This window comes from Bubalus bubalis, chromosome 19 (genome assembly GCF_019923935.1).
Source record: "Bubalus bubalis isolate 160015118507 breed Murrah chromosome 19, NDDB_SH_1, whole genome shotgun sequence".
NCBI lineage: Eukaryota > Metazoa > Chordata > Mammalia > Artiodactyla > Bovidae > Bubalus > Bubalus bubalis.
Window position 1 is genome coordinate 26,130,314 of NC_059175.1, and position 21,360 is coordinate 26,151,673.

The window sequence follows — 21,360 nt, forward strand, 5'->3', positions numbered from 1 at the left end:
AAATTTTTCTAGTAAGTGTTCTCTTAACCTGTCCCCTTGCCTCCAATCTTGCCACCTCCAACCCATGCTTGATGTCATCAGTGATATTTGTGAAATGCAAAGTTTTGTCACGCCATCCTGTTTAAACTTTTCAGTGGTTTCTAACCGTCAAACCTACCCTTTATCATGGTATGGGGAGAGGGGTGTCAAAGGTGACTATTACATTTGCCCTGCCTGCCTCCTCTTCCTGATCTTTCCAGGTTTATTATTTTAAGCAAATATGCTGGCTCTGTAAAGTTCCTCCTAGAAGCCACCTCTTACAACAGTGTGTCTCTTAAACATTCTACAAGTTACTTTTATAACAGTGATTTGTTTCTTTCCTAAATGCAGCTCAGTACTTGATCCACACAGGCACTAAAAAAACGGATAAAATTAAATGTACTGCCTTTAAAAAGTAGTGTAATGTAAGTATGGTTGCCCCATATCTCAGCTCTAGGCACAAGCAAAAGGATTTCTCTCTCCTCGAATCCTAAGAAACACCTTAGAAACCTGTTTTCAACATGTAATTCAACATATTTTGATACTGAACACAAGTTGCCAGTATTATTTGCTTGGAAAACCATCCGATTTGAAAGTGAAATAATACTTTCCCAAAGAAGAGCTTTTACTCCAGGGGAATTATCATATACACCATTTCATCTGTGGACTTTTTTTTTTTAGCAACACAGAGAATTTCAGTTCAAGTATATAGGAATTGCAGAAATTATGAATCACTTCTCTTAAAGAATATGTGAGGCTGAGAGATCTGGTCAAAAGGATTAAAAAGTGTCATCAATTAGTGACTGAAAATAAGCAGACATAACAGAAAATTAGCCTCACAAAGCTATTCTAGTGGCACCTGGGAGAAAAATAATTCAACTTGAATATAAGGGAGTAACGAAAGTGAAATACAGACAGAAAATTAACAAAATATTTAACATAAACAGGAGATCAGGAATAGCAAAGTATAATTTGCTTTGCATCATTATCTGCAACGAAAGAAAACAAACTGCAAACTTCTCATTTATTGAGCCTAGCAAGGGTAGCAATCTATTTACAACAAGCACCTGGGGATAAACGGAGCCTTATAGTACAACGCTGTATTAATTTGAGGTATATTATTGACAGTGTTTTCATTTGTTACCACAGTCATTCCTTATTAATGAATAGCAATTGGAATTAAACTACTGTATATGCTTTCCAAAAACCTATGGTTCATTTTGTTTTTTAGAGAACAGTAAAAAATATTTGAACCAATTTATTATGTTCTTATCACTATTTTGATATTTACACCTATGTATCTAGGAAGATATATACTTGATAATGGTAAAACATTTAACTTTAAAAAATACAAATTCTTAAAGATACTTTAATTAGACATAGAAACAGGCTTTCATTTAGTTTTATAGATAATTTAATTGAATATTGGTAGTTAGTTTTCCCATAAGATCTTAAAACTCAAATCTTTTTCTCTATGGCTGGCAACCCTAGGCAGAGATTAACTGGCACAAGGACAATAAGCCACTGCCTAAATGTTTTATCAGTTTTTATTACACATGACAATCAACTGGAGATGCTAATATACAGGCTGCAATTCAACAGGTCTAGGGCAGAGTCCTGGATTCTAGTTTCTAACAAGCTCTCAGAAGATGCTGCTGGTTCATGGAAACCACACTTTTGAACAGCAAAGCCTGAATCCAGGGTCTCAGCCTTGTTATCTATTGGAAATCACCTGGGAGCTTTAACAATGATTAAAAAAATACTCTATCATTTCTAGGACTGCAAAGTTATTTAGTCTGGGGTCCAGTCTGGGTATTGAGTTTTTACAGTTTCCAAGCTAAGATGAGTTCCCAAGCCCACCTGGGCTTCCCTGGTGGCTCACATTGTAAAGAGTCTGCCTGCAAAGATCCCTGGTCAGGAAGATCCTCTGGAAAAGGAAATGGCAACCCACTTTAGTATTCTTGCCTGGAGAATCCCACAGATGGAGGAGCCTGGCAGACTACACCCATGGGGTCAGAAAGAGTAGGAAACAACTGAATGACTTCACTCACTTACTTAAGCTAAGATGAAGCTAAATTTGAGAATTTAACATTCTAAAACGTATTGGTTAGATTTACTGTTAGGTTTTCTTTCCCCTGGTTTCTATCACCATGGTTAACAGCTAGGACTAACCTGTACTAGATAGATAATGAGCTGCTGCTGCTAAGTTGCTTCTGCTGCTGCCAAGTCACTTTAGTCGTGTCCGACTCTGTGCGACCCCATAGACGGCAGCCCACCAGGCTCCCCCGTCCCTGGGATTCTCCAGGCAAGAACACTGGAGTGGGTTGCCATTTCCTTCTTCAATGCATGAAAGTGAAAAGTGCAAGTGAAGTTGCTCAGTCGTGTCCGACTCTTAGTGACCCCATGGACTGCAGCCTACCGGGTTCCTCTGCTCATGGGATTTTTCCAGGCAAGAGTACTGGAGTGGGGTGCCATTGAGCAAGAGGCCCCAAATCTCCAATTTCTGACTGAAAAAACAATGCATTATCAATAAAGTTCTAATATTAAGAATCTTAGTGACTTCATATTTACACTCCTACCAAATTATTAATAACATAAATATCCATAAAATTATAATGAAATGACAATTTAAATCACTTTGATTAGGAAGTAGATATTTTAAAATGTGATTTTAAAGTATATGGAGGTGTCTATCCCAAACTACAGGCTTCTATGGTGGCTCAGTGGTAAAGAATCCACCTGCCAACGCAGGAGACCTGAGTTTGATCCCTGGGTTGAGAGGATCTCCTGGAAAAGGAAAACGCAACCCACTCTAGTATTTTTCCCTTGGAAATTCCATGGACAGAGGAGCCTGGTGGGCTACAGTCTATGGGGTCACAAGAGTTGGACACCACTTAGCAACTGAACAACAATCACCGCTAACTATAGGTAAAAAGGTTCAGATTAGTTAGGAAGTTTTTTATAAACAGTATACAAACTTGGCACACCAGCAGAAAGGCTCAAAAGGCAGAAAGGACAAATAAATTTAACTTAGTGTCCTTATTTGAAGCAGGCACCACTGACCCCGGAGTTACAGACTGACTGACTTACCACTCTTTGTTCGTAGGCCTTTCCTATTATATTACTAAATTGAGATGTGAAAAATGTTAAGATGTGATTATATTTCAAGGACCCCTCCTTAATTCTTAAATTGCACACAAAAAATAATGGAAAATATTTTAAACTCTCAGGTTTATGCAAATGCATAAAGTCCCTAATTACAGTAAAGAGCTGGAGTACAAATCAACTACCATTTACTAATGATGTGACGGGCTTCCCTGGTGGCTCAGACAGTAAAGAATCCGCCTGCAATGTGGGAGACCTGGGTTTGATCCCTGGGTTGGGAGGATCCCTGGAGGGGGGCATGGCAACCCACTCCAGTATTCTGGCCTGGAGAATCCCCATGGACAGAGGAGCCTGGTGGGCTATAGTCCATGAGGTTGCAGAGTTGGACACGACTGAGCAACTAAGCACAATGATGTGACAAACTTTCTGAACAGGCTTTCTCACCCCTCCATTAACAATGTAAATGCACATACAAATTCATGGTAGCATTAACTGTAACTATGATAACCTCCCAAATACATAAATAGTGTGGGAGAGCAAAAACTTAAGTACAGACTGTGCACTATATCTAGGTTTGCCACTAATTAGCTCTTAATAAGCAAATCCCATACTTAGCCTCATTTTAAAAATAAAAGCACCATGAGTAGACTATCCTGAGAATCTTTAGATCAAAGCTCTACAACCTAAAAGTAACTAATTAGGTGCTCCTCTAAAGTAAATATGGTTTATTTTAAACTAGCAAGAAAAACGCAGCTTATTACTTTTAACAAGGTTGGTTTAACAAGTTTCTTAAGAAAAACAGATTTTAACTTTAGCCTCAGGGAAGTCTTCTAATTACTAAGCAATCATTTAAAATAGCAAATAAATTTAAAAATTAAGAAAAATTGGAATATGCAGGAAACGGCAAGAAAAAGGATCATATAACAAAGTGTAAGAATACACCGTGCCAAATTAAACAATGTAAACTGAAGATAATGAGATATTAAAAAGCTTTTCCTAAGGAAAACTACTTCAAAGCATGCTGTATGGGATTTTTATGTTCCATCCCAAAGAATATATAGGCATTCTTTTTAAATATACAAATTGTTTCTAAGAGCTGTGAATAACTCATAATTCCAAAATAAAATTATCCCAATTAATAATATATGGAGATTATTTCCTTTTATTGTTCAGCTTGAAAACATGTCCTGCCAACCACAAATCACCTAGAGTGACCAAATACATGAAAAACCCCTGTGAGAACCACAAAGTGCCATTTTTGCAGCTTTCTTCACAGGATGCTGAGAAAATGTAACAGTGAAGGAGTGAGAAACAGGTTGTCTCAATTGTTAGTTGCAATCATTCATCTTCTTCAGAACTGGAATCATTCTCTTGGTCAGAGAGTTCAGGGACAGGGAAGCGGAGGATGGCAGCTATTCCAGTCAACTGGCTGAGCTGTTCCCCAGACACGTGAAGGCTAGAGAATATCCTAACGGTGCCTGCGTTCTCTTTCACGCTGTCCACCAGCCGCACATACCGGCTGCGTGTGGCTACATCCTGGTGCCTGAAGAGCTCATCGCTGATGAGCAATGTGTCAATTGCCATGGCCTCATTGGCCTTCTCCACCTGCTTGAGTCCATAAAATGCTCGGTCCGGTTCGTGTTGCAACATTTTATAGAAATCATCCAAGGCCTTTACTTCCCCAGCGGCTTTCGTGTCTGAAAGGCGGCTAGCTACTGTAGGGTCACAAAGAGCCTCTTTCAGGGAGTACTTGTGTCCAGAGGAGGCATGTACCTAGAATCACAATTATAAAAGTTAGACAAAAGAATCTCTTAGGATATCCGTTAAACTGCCCACAATGACCTCAAGCCAAAAACACTACTAAGGTTTTATATGTTTAAGAATTTAAACCAAGTTTATTACATAAAATCTCTAGCTGTTTAACAGGTTTCTTTTCACCGCGTTATCCAATTCACAATCCCAGCCAAGTTAAACCTTTTTTCCTCTTGTACTATTCTGAGTTCTAAAACTTTAGGAGTAGTTTAAGCAAACCCCTCTGCCCATGTTTAATTATCCCTGGGTAAGACTGTTTTACCTGAAGGAATTTGGACCGGTTTTCCAGGAGCACTTTGTTGTCGGTCTTCACTGCCTGTTGAAACATGTAGTCGCAGAACTGCTCCCTCACAAATCCTGGGCTGGCCACTAGGACGCACTTTACAACATCGAAGTGTATGTGGCGCTGGATGGCCTGGACCACCTGTTCATAGAACCGCTCCAAGGCCCGGTCGTGCTGCGAGCAGTTGCCTTTCCGTTTCCGAGGGATGTTCACTTCCACCTTGGCCCGAGTGAGGGTCATGCTGGGAGTGACTAAGCAGATGTGGGCGAGGCCTTCCTGCATAACCACAGCCGCCACATCGGCGCTCCAGGCTGGGTCACAGGCTTGCTCGATGCGCTCCAGAACCACACTGTCCCACTGTTTTTTGGCCAGGGTGAACTGGCGGTTGGGCTCCAGCTCGATGGTGTGGTAAGCCCCCATCTTGACATACTCATTCTCCTGGATGTTGGTCCCCTTGACCCGCAGCTGGCAGGCTTGGGAGTCGAAGTCGATGGCCTCCACGCAGAGAGTGAGGGTCGTGCGGACCCGGTTGCTTCCCACGCTGCCGGTGGAGGACTCGGTCTGCACCTTGCGGATGGTGGAAGCGCGCAAACTGTCGCCCACCTGCACTAGATTGTAGGTGTGCCACATGTCCTCGGGTTCCTCGGGAACCAGGGTCACCTGGCCCGCATTGTCTTTCTCAATGTCCTTCCTCACGAGCTTCATGACCCTGGCGGGGGCTCACTGCCAAAACAAGAGGAACCGAGGGGGTCCCCACGGAAAAAGGAGTCGGGAAGAGAAAGAAATTCTAGGCCGGGAAGGGGGCGGGGCCCGGTTCCTACCGGCACCTGCCTCGCGAGAAGGAAACACGTTATATCCGACTCTAGCGGCCGTGGGGTGGGGCACTTACTCTAGCCCTTCCTTTTCGTAGTCTCGAGGCGCGCCGCGCAAAATCGGCTCGAGAGACACCGCTGCGAGCACCTTTCTCTCCGCGGTTCCTGCTGCTGTACAGACCAAGGCTGATGCAACGAGGGCGCATGCGCAGCCCGCGTCCTGCCTCCCGGCGCACGGCTTACGTCCCCAAGGAGGAGGCGGGGCCGCAGCTTGCGCGTGCGCAAACGCGTTAAGCCCGGAGGTGTTTTCCGAAGAATAAACCACCTAAGGAAAGCACACGGAGTCTTTGGTGGCGAGTCTTTGGTATTAGTGCTGAACTTGGACTTCCTAAGTTTTTTCTTCCACCCCTGTTTGTGAAGAATCTGGGGAGTTGTGAGTGCAAATATATATATATATATATAAAGCTGTGTGCTACACCTTCTCCCTATGGATAATTCTAGTTACGGAAAAGTAATAACTTATGGAAAAGTAAAAGGGCTCTGAAAAGTGCAGACTTGGCACCAAGGGCCAAACTACGCCCCGCCTTGCTCCTGCCTCATCCCCAGTCAGACGGTGCACGCTTTTTGGAGCTGCTCAGTCCAGAAGCTGTTTCTTAAGAACGTCTGGTCACGGGGCATCTGCACTGAGTAACGTGCCCAGCTGCTTTCTGCTCTCAGTTGACCAAGTGTGCACGATCTGATTAACCCAGATGTTAAAACACTGATCCCAGAGAGAGAAGAAACCATCTGTGGAATTTACCCCTGGATGGACCTCTCAGTTGCTTTGATCTGATGTCCTGAGAACCCCAGAAGCCAAGGTTGGCAGTCTCAGCTTTCCGCTGCTCAGCAGCCTGTGAAATGTTTACGGTAGGGGTTGGGTCTCAACAGTTTAGGACCGGATCTTCATTGTCAGAGCTGAGCTGAGACCCCAGGACTGGGGAAGTGGAGGAAGGACTGATTTACCCTGACTGAACAGCTGCAGAATTCATTTGAAAAAAAATCCTTAAGTCACTTAACATTTTGGGATGAAGGAGAGGCGGGGAGAATTTGAAAGGTGGGAACTGCCTCTTAAAAGGACCAGTGAATCGAAAAAAACCCACCAAAGTTTTGAGAGTTAAGATGGCTTGGAGGGCAGAGGGCACAAATCTTCCCCATTGGCCTTCCTATGTTATTGGGTAGGGCATTGGAAGGGAAACTTAACCACCCTAAAATGTAAGACTGGGATGAAGGGGTGTAATATGACTTTGGCACAGATCTTGATACCCAAATCTCAATTAACTTCTTCAAAGGTTGTCTGGGGGGAACACAAAGGTCCCCTCCAAAACTCTAGTGCAAATTAGAACAGTTTTTTTTTTTTTTTGGTGGCATCTCCTCTCCCTTGCCCTTTCTGTACCTCCTTCTTTTGCCACCTTCTATCATACTGAGTGCCCTCCCAAAGTTCCTGAGACTGCCTTCTTCTTCCAGAACTCAAGAACTTTACATTGAACAAAGAACTGATTACACTAAAGTGAGTATGGCTTTTGTCTCCAACAGACATGGATCTTTTTAAAAGGTGCTTGTTAAGCTTGAAGAATTCTTAACTAGTAGTGTGTGTGTGTGTGTGTGTGTGTGTGTGTGAGAGAGAGAGAGAGAGAGAGGTGGTGGGTAAAGAAGGAGGAAGAGATGCTTTGATATGCTCCTTGGTCACCTTTTTAAGTATAATCATTCCCCCTCTTGAAAATCTGCCAAGGATCAAAAACCACAGTGATAGGTACACAGGGTCCTTAATACATGTTAGGTTTTTAGTGAAGAGCTATCACTTCTTGAATATTCACCAGGTACTTCCTATGCTTTTTCCAGTTCTTACCTATAAGGTAAATATTTGTTATTCTCATACATAAATGAAGAAAATGAATTAGAGAGGTTAAGGGATGTATTCAAGGTCACATAACCAGTATTCAAATCCAAGCCTGCTTAATTCCACACTCATTCCACCAACACAAATCTAAATTTATGGACACTTGAAATCATCCCTTAAACTCCGAAGGTTATGTGTAGTTGTTTAGTCGCTCAGTCATGTCCGACTCTTTGGGACCCCATGGACTGCAGCACACCAGGCTTCCCTCTCATCCACTATCTCCTGGAGTTTGCTCAAATTTATGTTCATTAAGTCACTGATGCTATCTAACCATCTCATCCTCTCCTGTTATTTCCTCTTAATTCTCACCTTTATCAGTTAAACTAAGACTCACAGCTTAGAAGTCAACCTGGGGCATTGAAAGGAAGATTCCTTCCTTGCTCTTTTATTACTAAAACAAAAAAGTCCTTATATTCTTTTCAACATAATTTTCCTTCTGCTCGGCCTTGGTCACCATTGTAATTCTTGAGAAAGATCAAATATCCTACCTTAGAAAAATAAATATGTATTTCTACATTGCAAATTAATGGTAAACCTCTGTTGACTGTTGATTCTGTGATTCTTCTTTTTTTTTTAAATTATGAGACACACTGCTTTGGGTTGTCTTTTAAAATATAAATGTGCTTCAGAGATTGAACATACTACAAAACTTTCACAGAAATGTTTTTTGATCTGAAATGTCCATAACAGAATTATTTTTTTAGTAATTTGAGCTTGTTGTTCAATGGTCAGATGTTTTTCTCCCAGATTTTGTGTTTTAACTTAGTCTTTCTAGGTCAGTCATCACAGTTCTGAGTTATTTGGGGGTTCTCATTCTCTGTTAAAATCCAAATTCCATGAAATTCAAGGCTTCCAAGACATGACTTTACAAATTTTATTTCCCTGTATCCCCTTCAGCCCCCTAAATTCCTCAGTGGGAGCAGTCTTTGTTCCCTGTACATCCTGGCAACTTTCTACTTTGCTGCCTTAGCTCTTATCTTTTTAAAATGTCACTTTCTCTCACCCCTACTTCCATAAATCCATTTACGCTTACTTATCATTGAGCTTAAATGTTACCTTCAAGTTGAAACCATGCATGCTATTAGTTGGGTACATTTCTTTCTTACTGAAATCTGGATGGGTTCATCCTTGCATCCCTCCACTGTCCCATGAAAAGTCCCCTTGCACCTAGTAGGCACTCATATATGGATGATGAGCTGAGTGGATCAGATAAAAAATGTAGCAACTATATTTAACATTATTACAGATACTTCTTAAGACATTGATGTTATTAACTATAGCTCACCTGGTTTGCAAAGTAATTCCCTTTATTTTCAGACTTCTACGGTTACAGTAGTTATATAACATATAGCAGTATAGAGTATTTTCAGTCTTTAAATAAGCAAAATCATGAGGGAAAAAACCAAAATTTAACTGTTGCTTTAAATCCTAATTTTATACTTATTTATTGGCTCTTTGAAGATAGAAATCTTTGTATCAGTAACTTTAATTATATCTATTTTCCTGTAAACTTTTATTTATATTAATCTCTCCAGAAAAAAGAGAAGTCAGTGTTGTTGCTTCCAAAAGCTTTCAATTTGTTGTTTTTGATATACTTCCAGTGTCTCAGTTGGGCTAGAAGTCAAATATCCTGGATTGTAATTCTTACACTGTCAATTGTTTTTACTATAATTTCTGGCACCACTTAATCTCTTTGAAACTGAAGTTCTTTTACTTAGGAATTGAGGAAATTGAATTCAGTAATCAAAATTGTTTTAATTGTAAAACCTATTCTGCAATGGTATTTTTAAAAAATTAAAACACTACCCATAATCTCACCTTGACACATTTATTTTCAGTTTTGAATCTGATTCTTCTAAGGCCGATTTTAGTGGTAAAAGACCAATACTAATTTGAATGTTTACATGTCAAGACTTAGCAGACCTGAGTTATGGTCTTTTCTAGCTCAATTTTAGCAACTTTAGTTAAGTTCCCAACCTCTATAAACCTAAAATTTTTCACTGTAAATTATAAATAAGATTGTCTGCCTCTTTCATTCACTATCCCTTAGAAGGTTTTAATGAGATTATGATACTTTGAAAATTGTGAAACTGGCTTCCCTGGTGGCTCAGAGGGTAAAGCGTCTGCCTGCAATGCAGGAGACCTGGGTTCGATCCCTGGGTCAGGAAGATCCCCTGGAGAAAGAGATGGCAACCCACTCCAGTATTCTTGCCTGGAGAATCCCATGGACGGAGGAGCCTGGTGGGCTACAGTCCACGGGGTGGCAAAGAGTTGGACACGACTGAGTGACTTCACTTTCACTTTCATAGACATGTAAGGTATTGTTGTAAATCTCTAAGAATACCTGGCTTGAAATTAGAGATTTGGATCAGACAAAGCAAGGAGCAGGGGCTCACTTTAACATGATCACAATTATTCAGCCTTGAAAAATAACAGGTTCAGTAGAGTTGAATGATAGATGATCTGTTGGGTGCATTTATGTATACTACTTACTACCTCCTTTCCAGGGAGACCTTAGGTTACTCCTACTGCATGAGCTGGCTCATGTACCTCATGATGAACTGATTACAATCCTTCCTATTATAATAATAACATTAGAAATGATTTGTGTGATAGCAGCAGGGCTAATGGGCTGCCTTGTTTGAAGATCCTGTACTTAGCACTGCTGCTGCTGCTGCTAAGTGGCTTCAGCCGTGTCCGACTCTGTGCGACCCCATAGACGGCAGCCCACCAGGCTCCGCCGTCCCTGGGATTCTCCAGGCAAGAACACTGGAGTGGGTGTACCTAATACAGTGACCTTTAAATAGTAGAGGCTGTATACATTTTCTTGTATCCATCTTAGATTTTTTGCAAAGCTTACTTTCCAACAACACAAAACTAATATTTTCCTTTTTCTGCTTTGGGGGCTTTTCCCATTATTACTTTTTTGCTTGTCTATTACTTCTTTCAAACTCTGAGCTTCTTAAGGGAAGACACTACTTTTTATTGTGTTCCTTTGTATCGCTTTTCATGTGTCCCTGGAACCCAGCACAACTGGTACATTATCATAATTATATGAAAGAATGAGTGGTTATTAGCGCTACTTTAATTCAGAGTTTTTAACTTGTCTATCATTGACATCTTAAAATTATGAAATCACATTCTGTTTTATAATGTTACTAATAATTTGAAAGGAAGATTTCTCTTAAGATAAATTTTTGTAAACCTATTTCATTTTTTTAAGCTATCTATGCATGGATAAGAAAATGATTAATTTTAAATGTATCTTAGTGAGATAAAGGTCTTAAAATGTTTTAAAATATTGTATGATGACAATTGGTGTTATTGCACTTGGTTTGGAAAATGATCTTTACAGAATAAACAACCAGCACTCTTATTATAAATTTCTAGTGATGATTGCAACAGTTATTTAAGAGAGAATGTGCTAAGCTTAGATTGTACAAAGATGTCTATGTGACGTCCATAAGCAAAGTTAGTGGTTGACTGGGAGGATTATTCAGCTAATTCAAGTAAAATGGTAAAAGTGAAAAGGGGAAAGTGTTTTGTTTTGCTTTAAGGAACTTGCTGTACTCACTATCTAAATTTCCTGTGATTAAAAATACTTGCAATTGTCACAAAACAATATAAAGCCTCCTACTAAATAAATAATCTTATCAACAAAAGTGTGTGGGAGGGTATATTCCTATTTGTATGAATCTCTATATAATATAGGATTATTTTATTAAAATATTACAATAAAATATGTAATTTTAGGAACTGGTCAATACCTTTGAATTTTCAAACTGTAGTACTTGGCAAACTAAAAGTATATAGTTAAAAAGAAAATTTTGAAAAGCATATTTGTAAGTTGTACTAAGAGTATAGGATTTATAATAAAATATGCAGACCATTCATCTTAATCATTTGAGATTCTAATATGATTGATTTAGGTATCCTATTCAAATTTAAGAATTTTCATTTATTTCAGCAGATCTCAGATAGTTCATACCAAAAAATAAGTCTTCACTGCTTTTACTATCTGAATTATAATGATTTTTCAAAGATTTCTCACTTATTTTGTTTATAGAGCTCTACTATTTTTATAAAGCAATATTAATGTTTTTGCACATAAAGTGAATTCTTAATTCCAACCAGTGCATATATTTTAATTGCCTTTTAAGATTTAGTTGACTTTTTAATTTTCCTTTTAAGTTAGAAAAGACATTTGATAAAAAATTAGGTCCCGTCAAATATACTTGGTCCTGGTACTAACCACTGATATGAAAGAATATTAGAGATATTAAAGCCTGCCAAAACTAGAGTTATCGATCCTGTGACCTGGAACATTTTTGAATTATTTCATTGTCACTTTTCTCCCTAAGCTTCCTCTTAAAGGTAGAGTATTCAGAGGAAGCTCTGTTATTGGGATCTGGTGAGGTTGCTGGTGTCAGAGGAGCGATTATTCTTTGAATCAAACTTGGCCCTGGAAGAGAACTAAAAGGAGGACAATGTTCATATCTTTGTATCTAGGCGTGTGTTTGGAATCTTATGATGCAGTTTTTAAAAATGTGATAGAAAATTGCATGTAGATATACTGCATGTTATTATAATTTTCAGATGTATATATTTCAGCATTTTAACATCACTTGAAACTAGGAGAATCGATGCTTTTGAACTGTGGTGTTGGAGAAGACTCTTGAGAGTCCCTTGGACTGCAAGGAGATCCAACCAGTCCATTCTGAAGGAGATCAGCCCTGGGATTTCTTTGGAAGGAATGATGCTAAAGCTGAAACTCCAGTACTTTGGCCACCTCATGCGAAGAGTTGACTCATTGGAAAAGACTCTGATGCTGGGAGGGATTGGGGGCAGGAGGCGAAGGGGACGACAGAGGATGAGATGGCTGGATGGCATCACTGACTTGATGGACGTGAGTGTGGGTGAACTCCGGGAGTTGGTGATGGACAGGGAGGCCTGGCGTGCTTCGATTCATGGGGTCGCAAAGAGTTGGACACGACTGAGCGACTGAACTGAACTGAACTGACCTGAAACTAGGAGGCATCTGTAGGTTCAGCAATTATAATTGGATTGGCAGTACTTTTCTTTCTTAACAGTACCTAACATACTGGTGCATCAGTCACTTAATGGTGATTTCCATTCAACTAGATATAAATATGGATAGATAGAAATAGATAGACTATTCCTGATATAACTAAAAGAGATAACTTGACTCCTTTATTATTTTATGAGTTTGTTTGTAGTCTGTTCTTTTGTGACTCATTCAATAGCAAATTTTCAAGTACCTATTATTCATAGATGGTAGAGATAATAAACAAAGACCCTATTCTCAACAGAACATACACTAATCTGGGAAAACAGACAACTTGATGTTTAATTTTAATATGCTGTGTATTATAGAAGCAAAGGTGCTAGAGTCATACACGTATCTGGGGGAGGGGGGTTCAGTCTACTCCAGTGGCTTCATTTCCATAAATGACATTCACATGGGGACTTGAGGATCTGTAGCACTGTAACGGAGAAGGCAGTGGCACCCAACTCCAGTACTCTTGCCTGGAGAATCCCAGGGACGGCAGAGCCTGGTGGGTTGCCGTCTATAGGGTCACACAGAGTCGGACACGACTGAAGTGACTTAGCAGCAGCAGCACTGTAACAGCTTATGCAAAGACCTGGAGATTTCAGAGGAACTGGCACAATGGAGGAGCTGAAAGAAGCTCAATAATCATAAAGACAGGAATATATTCAGCTCATTTACATCTGTGATACTCTACTGTACTTGCTTTGAGAGCAAATACAGTTCTCCAGTCAGGGACCACTTGGAATTGGCAGTGTATTCTGACTTTAGCATTGTGACAACGATTCCAAATATGTTTCATCTCAATTTCTTAACAAAAATTCAAATACACTATATTGTATTTCATATAACAGAAGAGCAGTGTAGGTAAAGAATAGCATTTTGATGCCTAGTTTTCTGAATATATTTAAAACATGAGCTCCTTTATTTTATAAATTAGTTAAGGGGCATATTAAAATTCAGCAAGTTTTACATCTAATGGGATGTTTGTTAGGTTGAGGTGTTGGAACCCAGGCAGAGGAGCCTCCATCTAAGGAAGTAAGATCAACAGTTACACGTTGTGGCCCTCGAGCTCATGCATCAAAATAACAGCATGAGAGCAGGGAAGAAAAGTAGGCAAACTAGTTTGGCATGTATATTTTATTGCTACCATTACTGCCCATTTATTAAACAAATGAACAAAAGTCCTCTGAATTTATTGCTGACTTTACAGGCTTCATAATGACTTAAATATTTTTGCTGTTTTCAGCAGCTCCTGACAATCCACTGTATGTCATTGGAGGTCATTTCTTTGTTATAAGTAAGTGGCTGACTTCCTTCCATATCCAGCCATGAGCTCACTGGACTTCTTTTAAAATAGGAAATCTTGCCTGTGAAAAAAGTCATAAAAGAAGACTTCTGCTTGTAGTCTAGCTGAAATGTTTCTAGGGAGGAGAGATACACAACTCAATTAGGGATAATTCTGTATTTGTATTTTTTAATAACCGGAGATTATAATTTTTTGAGTTATAATTTGAGTTATTTTGAGTTATAATGAGTCTTATTTGAGTTATAATTAATGTAGTAAGGGACATCATCTAATTTCACTATATACCTAAAAGTCATAGAAAACAGACCCATTTCATCATTAATCAGATCCTTATCAAAGTCTTTTAGACAATTAGACTTGGATTTAACATTTAGAGGGTTGAGCAAGAGGGAAATGGATTTATATTTAGACAGACAATTGTTGTTGTTATTCAGTCCCAAAGTCATGTCCGACTCTGTGACTCCATGGACTGCAGCACGCCAGGCTCCCCTGTCGTTCCCTATCTCCTCGAGTTTGCTCGGATTCATGGGCACTGAGTTGGTGATGCTATCTAACCATCTCATCCTCTGTCCCCCCTTCTCCTTTTGCCTTCATTATTTCCCAGCATCATGGTCTATTTCCAAAATGGTACATTATTTCGAGAACATGAGAGATCTGAATAGAGTATAGGGTTTGCCATTTATTAACTGTGTGACTTTAGTCAAATTAGTCTCTCAGTTTCTTCATCTGTAAAATATGAATAATAGTTCCAGAATTTCCCCTTTTTGAGACTAAAATGTAATATGTGCAAAATTCTTGGCACAGGGCCTCATATCTAATACATTCTCAAAAAATATGTGCCTTTCAGCAATAAGTTGTGCTAGTTCTTCTCTGTTATTGTCTTGATCTTTGTCCCCTGGGAGTTTGAATTTTGCCATTTGCACATGACCAGTGGGAGAGCTGGGCAAGCCATTAGGGGGTAGGAGGAAAAGGCAGGGTGTTCGTTTCCCCTGTTTTCTCCCTGCTAGGCTTCAGCTTTGGCACTAGCTGCATTCTGCTTCTTACGGCCACAGCTCCTGTCCAGTGGTCCCCCTCCCATAGCCAGAGTTCACAGCTGACGTTGCTACCCCGTCAGGCCTAGGAACTGCAGTGGCTTTTCATCTCATGTTGCTTCAGGTGCTTTCTTCCTACTTGTTCCTGCTTGTTCTACGTGCTCCATCAACTTTTGTCAATTCCTTTCTATGTTTCTGCAAACAGTCCCTTGACTTAAGTCAGTTTTCTTCAGCTAAATCCTTTATATGTGCCACTAGTTCTTTTGCTGGGACTTGGACATATTTAAAGTAACGATAAAGACTGTAGACATAGAGAAGGGCATCTTTCCTGATGAATCATGTTTAAATGTTGAGAAAAGTTAATACAAGATAGTCCTAAATATAATGGGAAGTTTACTGAGATGGTTTATTAGAGAGATGGTTGTTGTCATGTAAACCCAGCTTTGAAGACTGGAGAGTTTGTTTAGAGGGCAGTGGGTAGTAAGAAAGAAGGGTGGAATGCTTTTCTAGATGCATAAAGTAGTATCATATGCACGGTAGCAAAATAAGCATGAGGACTAATGGGGGAAATAAGGAAATGTGACTCGCTGTCATGACTGACAGTTTATCTTCAGAGGTTTTGGTAGGCAGATAATGGTCTTTCATATATCTTCATTTCCTAATCCCTGGAACTTGCAAATGTATCACTATATATGGCAAAAAGGATTTGGTATGTATGATTAAATTAAGAATCTTGAGCTGGGGAGATTATCCTGGATTATTCAGGGGAGCCCAGCATAATTAGCATTTTTTATATGAGGAAGGAAATAGGGTCAGCATCAGAGATGGAGATGTGATGAAGAAGCAGTCACAGGAAAGATCTGAAGATGCTACTTTACTGGCTTTGAAGATGGAGGATGAAGCTACAAGCCAAGGAATGCAGATTGCCTTTATAATCTGGAAAAGGCAAGGAAATGGATTCTCCCCTAAAACCTCCAGAAAAAAGGCAGCCCTGCCAACATCTTGATTTTAGCCCAGTGAGACTTCTGACCCATAGAGCTATGAGTGGTAAATTTGTTTTGTTTTAAGCCAGTAAATCTGGGGCAATTTGTCATGACAGCAATAAGAAACTGCTAAGAGGCACAGTAGGCGACAGAGGGTACTGGATTAGGGCAGCCCCGAAAGGTTGGTGGAGAATCGTGGATTTTATCTTATGGATAACATAGAGCCACCAAAGGTTTTTGGCTAAAGACTAAGGTATGATAAAAAACTATGTATTAGGAAGATTAATTAGAGGTTAAGTTCGGACTGAAGACAAGAGGAGGAGTTCTACAGTGCTGTGCATGGGTGGGTATGGTGATAAGACCCCAGATTATGGACTCCATGGATTGATGAGAAGTTTGTAAGGAAGCTGACGACATGATGACTGACAGGATAACCAACAAAGGAAAAGAAGACATCAAATTTTAGATCCTTCTGTTATGCTGTGACATGGGCATAAATATAACACATAAGAAGGCTTCCCAGTTGGCTCAGTGGTGAACAATCTGCCTGCCAATGCAGGAGACCCAGGTTCTGTCACTGGGTCAGAAGATCCCCTGAAGGAAATGGCAACCCACTCTAGTGTTCCTGCCTGGGCAATTCCATGGGCAGAGGAGCCTGGTGGGCTTACAGTCCGTAGGGTCACAAAGAGTTGGATGCTACTGAAGTGACTTAGCACATATGCATGCATTATCTCCAACAGTTGCAAAAAACTAACAGTATACAACTTACGGCTGTTTTATGCATAAGGAAATAAAGTAGTTGAATATATATATATACACACACACACACATATATGAAATTGTAATTTGTTTACTTCAATTTTTTTTTGCATTTCATTCTTTTCAGAGGATTTGCAAACCTCGTTTGATTATTTCTACATTGAAAGTCGCTCAGTTGTGTCTATCTCTTTGTGACCCCAGGGACTGTACTTGCCAGGGTCCTCTGTCCATGGAATTCTCCAGATTGAACCCAGGTCTCCCCCATTGCAGATGGATTCTTTATTGTCTGAGCCACCAGGGAAATCCAGGAATACTGGAGTGGGTACCCTATCCCTTCTCCAGGGGAACTTTCAGACCCAGGAATTGAACAGGGGTCTCCTGCGTTGCAGGCAGATTCTTTACCAAATGAGCTACCAGGGAAACCCATTTCTAAATTAGTGACTGCTTATTCAGTAAAATGAGAAAGGTACAACCTGAATACTTAGTAAAACATTCAAATTTTGCACAACAACAACAACAAGATGCAAATAGCCTCCAAAAAAATTGAGTTGGAGAGGAATCATAGGTCAAATGGGCTTCCCTGGTGGCGCTAGTGGTAAAGAACCCACCCACCAATGCAGGAGACAGTGAGACTTGGGATGGATCCCTGGGTCGGGAAGATCCCCTGGAGGAGAGTATGGTAACCCACTCCAGTATTCTTGGAAAATCCCATGGACAGAGGAGCCTGGCAGGCTACAGTCCATAGCGTTGGCTAGAATTGGACATGATTTAACATGCATGCACACATAGCTCAAACACGTGTAAAGGATAGTGACGGTGGCTTACACAGTCAGCTATTCACTGACTGTAAAGCTGTTCAGAAATTGACACTATTTGGATTATTGGCCCTTTTCACACAAAGCTTCAGCCATCTGCCTTCTCTTTCTTTCACCCTTGCAACTTTTCCTGCTCAGTCAGTAACTGGTAGAAAAGATCTAACTATTGGTTAATGATTTGGAAAATCTTAGAAAATGCTTTGATTCAACCTCCCCCCCCCCCAAATTGAGCACAAGCTTTCATCTCCACTGTGCTTAAGTCTCTCCCAAAAGATACCTATTTATGCACGAGTAACAATACTTTACTTTGTATTTTAAAAATTATTCTACTAATTCTCAAAGTAAATGTTCACTACTTCCTCAATTTCAATATGTTCCTTTTCCTGGGTGCTAACACAGAAACATCATTTCAGCACAAGAGACAACTTTGCCTTGCATTCTTATCTTTCCTCCTCTGTAGCAGAAACTATCTTGAGTACATAACAGCAAGAAAATGAATAATGTCCACTCTTGAGCAACCTGAAAGTAGAAACTCTACACACAGACACGAAAAAGGAAAGTAGAAGCCATAAGCAAAGTCCTAAAATACCATGCATATTGTCAAAAACAACTTTAATTTGAAAAGTCACTTCCACCTTGTAAAGTTTTCAGCACCTCTCCCCCCATCATTGAGGCGGAGGGTTTTGGAACAACTTCAAAAGTAATTCACACCGAAAACCCAACGCAGAAAACTGCTTTCAGAGCTCCAACCTGCCCGGACTATCTGGAGCGCCCGAAAGTGGATCCGCGCTCCCTTCTCCACTCCGGGCCGAAGCTCTGCGCGCCTCCCTCCCGGAGTCCCGCGCTCAGGAGATGCTCGGAGAAAAGCAGGGTCACTCACCGGAGAGGAGCCAGCAGTAGGCGACAGCGACCCCTGGGCTGGCGCGGCGCCGGGGGTCCATGACTGGAGTGGGCGCAGTGCCCAGGGGACGCGCGGGATCGGAGGCGAGGACTCGGCGGAACCGCGCGCAGGACCCGCGTTGCTCGCCGCCGGGGGTCTCAGTCGCTGACCGGTCGGCCCCGGCGCCCGGGGAGCCGCGGGGCGATTTCCTGTGTTTTCCACCAGTGCCTCTAAGTTCGGTTCACGCTACTCGCCTCGCAGAATTGCCACATCGCCCCCCCTCTTCGTGCTCTGAAATCCCACTGGCAGCCTCCCAGGCTCTGTCTGAGACATGGACAAATAAAGCCAGCTTCGCGGGTCCTTGTTTAGGCTAAAGTCCACGAGCTGCGAAGCAAACCTTAAAGGGACATCTGCCTTTCATTGAGAGGGTGATCCCGCTCCCGGCGCCAACTCCCTAAGGTGGTAGGAACGCGGGCGAGGGCCGGACCTTGAGGGGGTGTCGTTAGCCCAGTGGCTCCGCCTTCGCACCCCTCGCTTCTCCCGGGGTCTGGGCACCCAGGCGCTTTCCAAGTGCCGGCGCTCCTCGGCCAGTAAGGGGAGGGGGGCGGCTTTCCTGAGGTCCGATTGCGCAGAAGAGATCAGTCGGTCTGTGAAAGTGAGCGAATTTGGTTGCCGCGCGCCTTTCCTGTGGGCACTTGAACTTCGCTGTCCAGCCCTTTTGCACTCAAAGTGGGTGGGGGCGTCTACCCCGACACGCCCCTCTGAGGGCTTGGCTTTCCATAATCAGGGTTTGCTTCCTTTCTGTTGATTCGTGGTCACAGGAAGGCTTTTCTTTGGGCAAATTGTGATAGCTAGAGGAAAGGAGAGCTAAGACTGGGAGAAAAAGGGAAAGAGAAAATGCAAGAGGGAATCTAGAGGGGAAGGAAGGGAGGAAAACAGTCTCGTTAGCAATGGAATGTGTGTGGGCTATTTAATCTCAATTAGGATGTTTGTACACTGAAAATTGAACCTAAGAAAGAATTTAGGGCACTGTTTTATTTCTTGTTGCTACAGACTTTAATAAATAAGAATGAATTAATTTGGGTGCCTGTTATTTACTCCACTTAGGAGTTTGCAGTGCTTCTCTTGTCGAGTGTTACATCCTTTAAGTCAAGAGCCACATCTACATGGTAACTTCACCAAATACTTGCTGTATTTAAATCAGCTATGTTTTAATGGTTTTGGGAATTTCAAAGAAGGGGAAGTAATGGATGAGTAGACTTGTATTTACAGGTGTAGTGTGTGTGTGTGTGTGCGCGCACACACTCTCAGTGGCTCAGTCGTTTCTGACTCTGTGACCCCAAGGACTGTAACCCGACAAGTTCTTCTGTTCATGGAATTTTCCAGGCAAGAATACTGAAGTACATTGCCATTTCCTCCTCCAGAGGATCTTCTTGACCCAGGGATCAAACTCCCATCTCCTGCATTGGCAGGTGGATTCTTTACCACTGACCTACCTGGGAAGCCCCTTACAGGTGGTTCAGTTCAGTTCAGTTCAGTTGCTCAGTCATGTCCGACTCTTTGCAACCCCATGAATCACAGCATGCCAGGCCTCCCTGTCCATCACCAACTCCCGGGGTTCACTCAGACTCACGTCCATCGAGTCAGTGATGCCATCCAGACGTCTCATCCTCTGTCGTCCCCTTCTCCTCCTGCCTACAATCCTTCCCAGCATCAGAGTCTTTTCCAATGAGTCAACTCTTCGCATGAGGTGGCCAAAGTACTGGAGTTTCAGCTTTAGCATCATTCCTTCCAAAGAAATCCCAGGGCTGATCTTCAGGATGGACTGGTTGGATCTCCTTGCAGTCCAAGGGACTCTCAAGAGTCTTCTCCAACACCACAGTTCAAAAGCATCAATTCTTCGGTGCTCAGCCTTCTTCACAGTCCAACTCTCACATCCATACATGACCACAGGAAAAACCATAGCCTTGACTAGATGGACCTTTGTTGCTGCTGCTGCTGCTAAGTCTCTTCAGTCGTGTCTCCATGTCCAACTCTGTGCGACCCCATAGACGGCAGCCCACCAGGCTTCCTCGTCCCTGGGATTCTCCATGCAAGAACACTGGAGTGGGTTGCCATTTCCTTCTCCAATGCATAAAAGTGAAAAAATAAAGTGAAGTCGCTCAGTCATGTCCAATTCCTAGCGACTCCATGGACTGCAGCCCACCAGGCCCCTCCGTCCATGGGATTTTCCAGGCAAGAGTACTGGAGAGGGTTGCCATTGCCTTCTCCGGACGGACCTTTGTAGAGGGACTCAATTATATGCAACTCTACTGGACTGGATTCAATTTAACTACTAATTGAATATTTCTGTCTAGCAGGACTGGAGTTAGGCAGGACAAGAGTGCCACCCAAAGGAGGACTCATTGCCTGGAATACAGTACAGGTGACACAGTACAGAGAATCCAAGGAAGGGCAGGGAGAAAGCCACAAGGATGATCCAATAGACTGCCAAATAGAAGATCGCTAGGGTAAATGTTGGAGAAGATGAGATTTAAGAAGTTTAATGA

At 41.6% G+C, this 21,360-nt stretch overlaps 2 protein-coding genes and 1 long non-coding RNA gene across 3 annotated transcripts in view; 1 reads left to right on the forward strand and 2 right to left on the reverse strand.

Annotated features, from left to right (window-relative positions):
* Positions 1–19,534, reverse strand: part of ITGA1 (integrin subunit alpha 1) — a 167,258-nt gene extending 147,724 nt beyond the window's left edge. Inside the window, exon 1 of the mRNA XM_025270534.2 lies at positions 18,812–19,534. Within this exon, the coding sequence (XP_025126319.2) occupies positions 18,812–18,872 (61 nt within the window). The 5' untranslated portion in view covers positions 18,873–19,534. The remainder of the gene's footprint in view (positions 1–18,811) is intronic.
* PELO (pelota mRNA surveillance and ribosome rescue factor) lies at positions 4,263–6,134 on the reverse strand. Its single transcript, XM_006061108.3, has 2 exons — positions 5,198–6,134; positions 4,263–4,896 (listed from the first exon to the last, which is right to left on the reverse strand). Exons 1-2 carry the CDS (start codon positions 5,921–5,923, stop codon positions 4,462–4,464), a joined length of 1,161 nt encoding a protein of 386 aa, XP_006061170.1. The 5' UTR covers positions 5,924–6,134; the 3' UTR covers positions 4,263–4,461.
* Positions 5,487–8,493, forward strand: LOC123330656. The gene is made up of 2 exons (XR_006546721.2): positions 5,487–5,626; positions 6,129–8,493. It is a non-coding gene; the product is annotated as an uncharacterized LOC123330656 (long non-coding RNA).
* Positions 19,535–21,360: the final 1,826 nt, after the last annotated feature.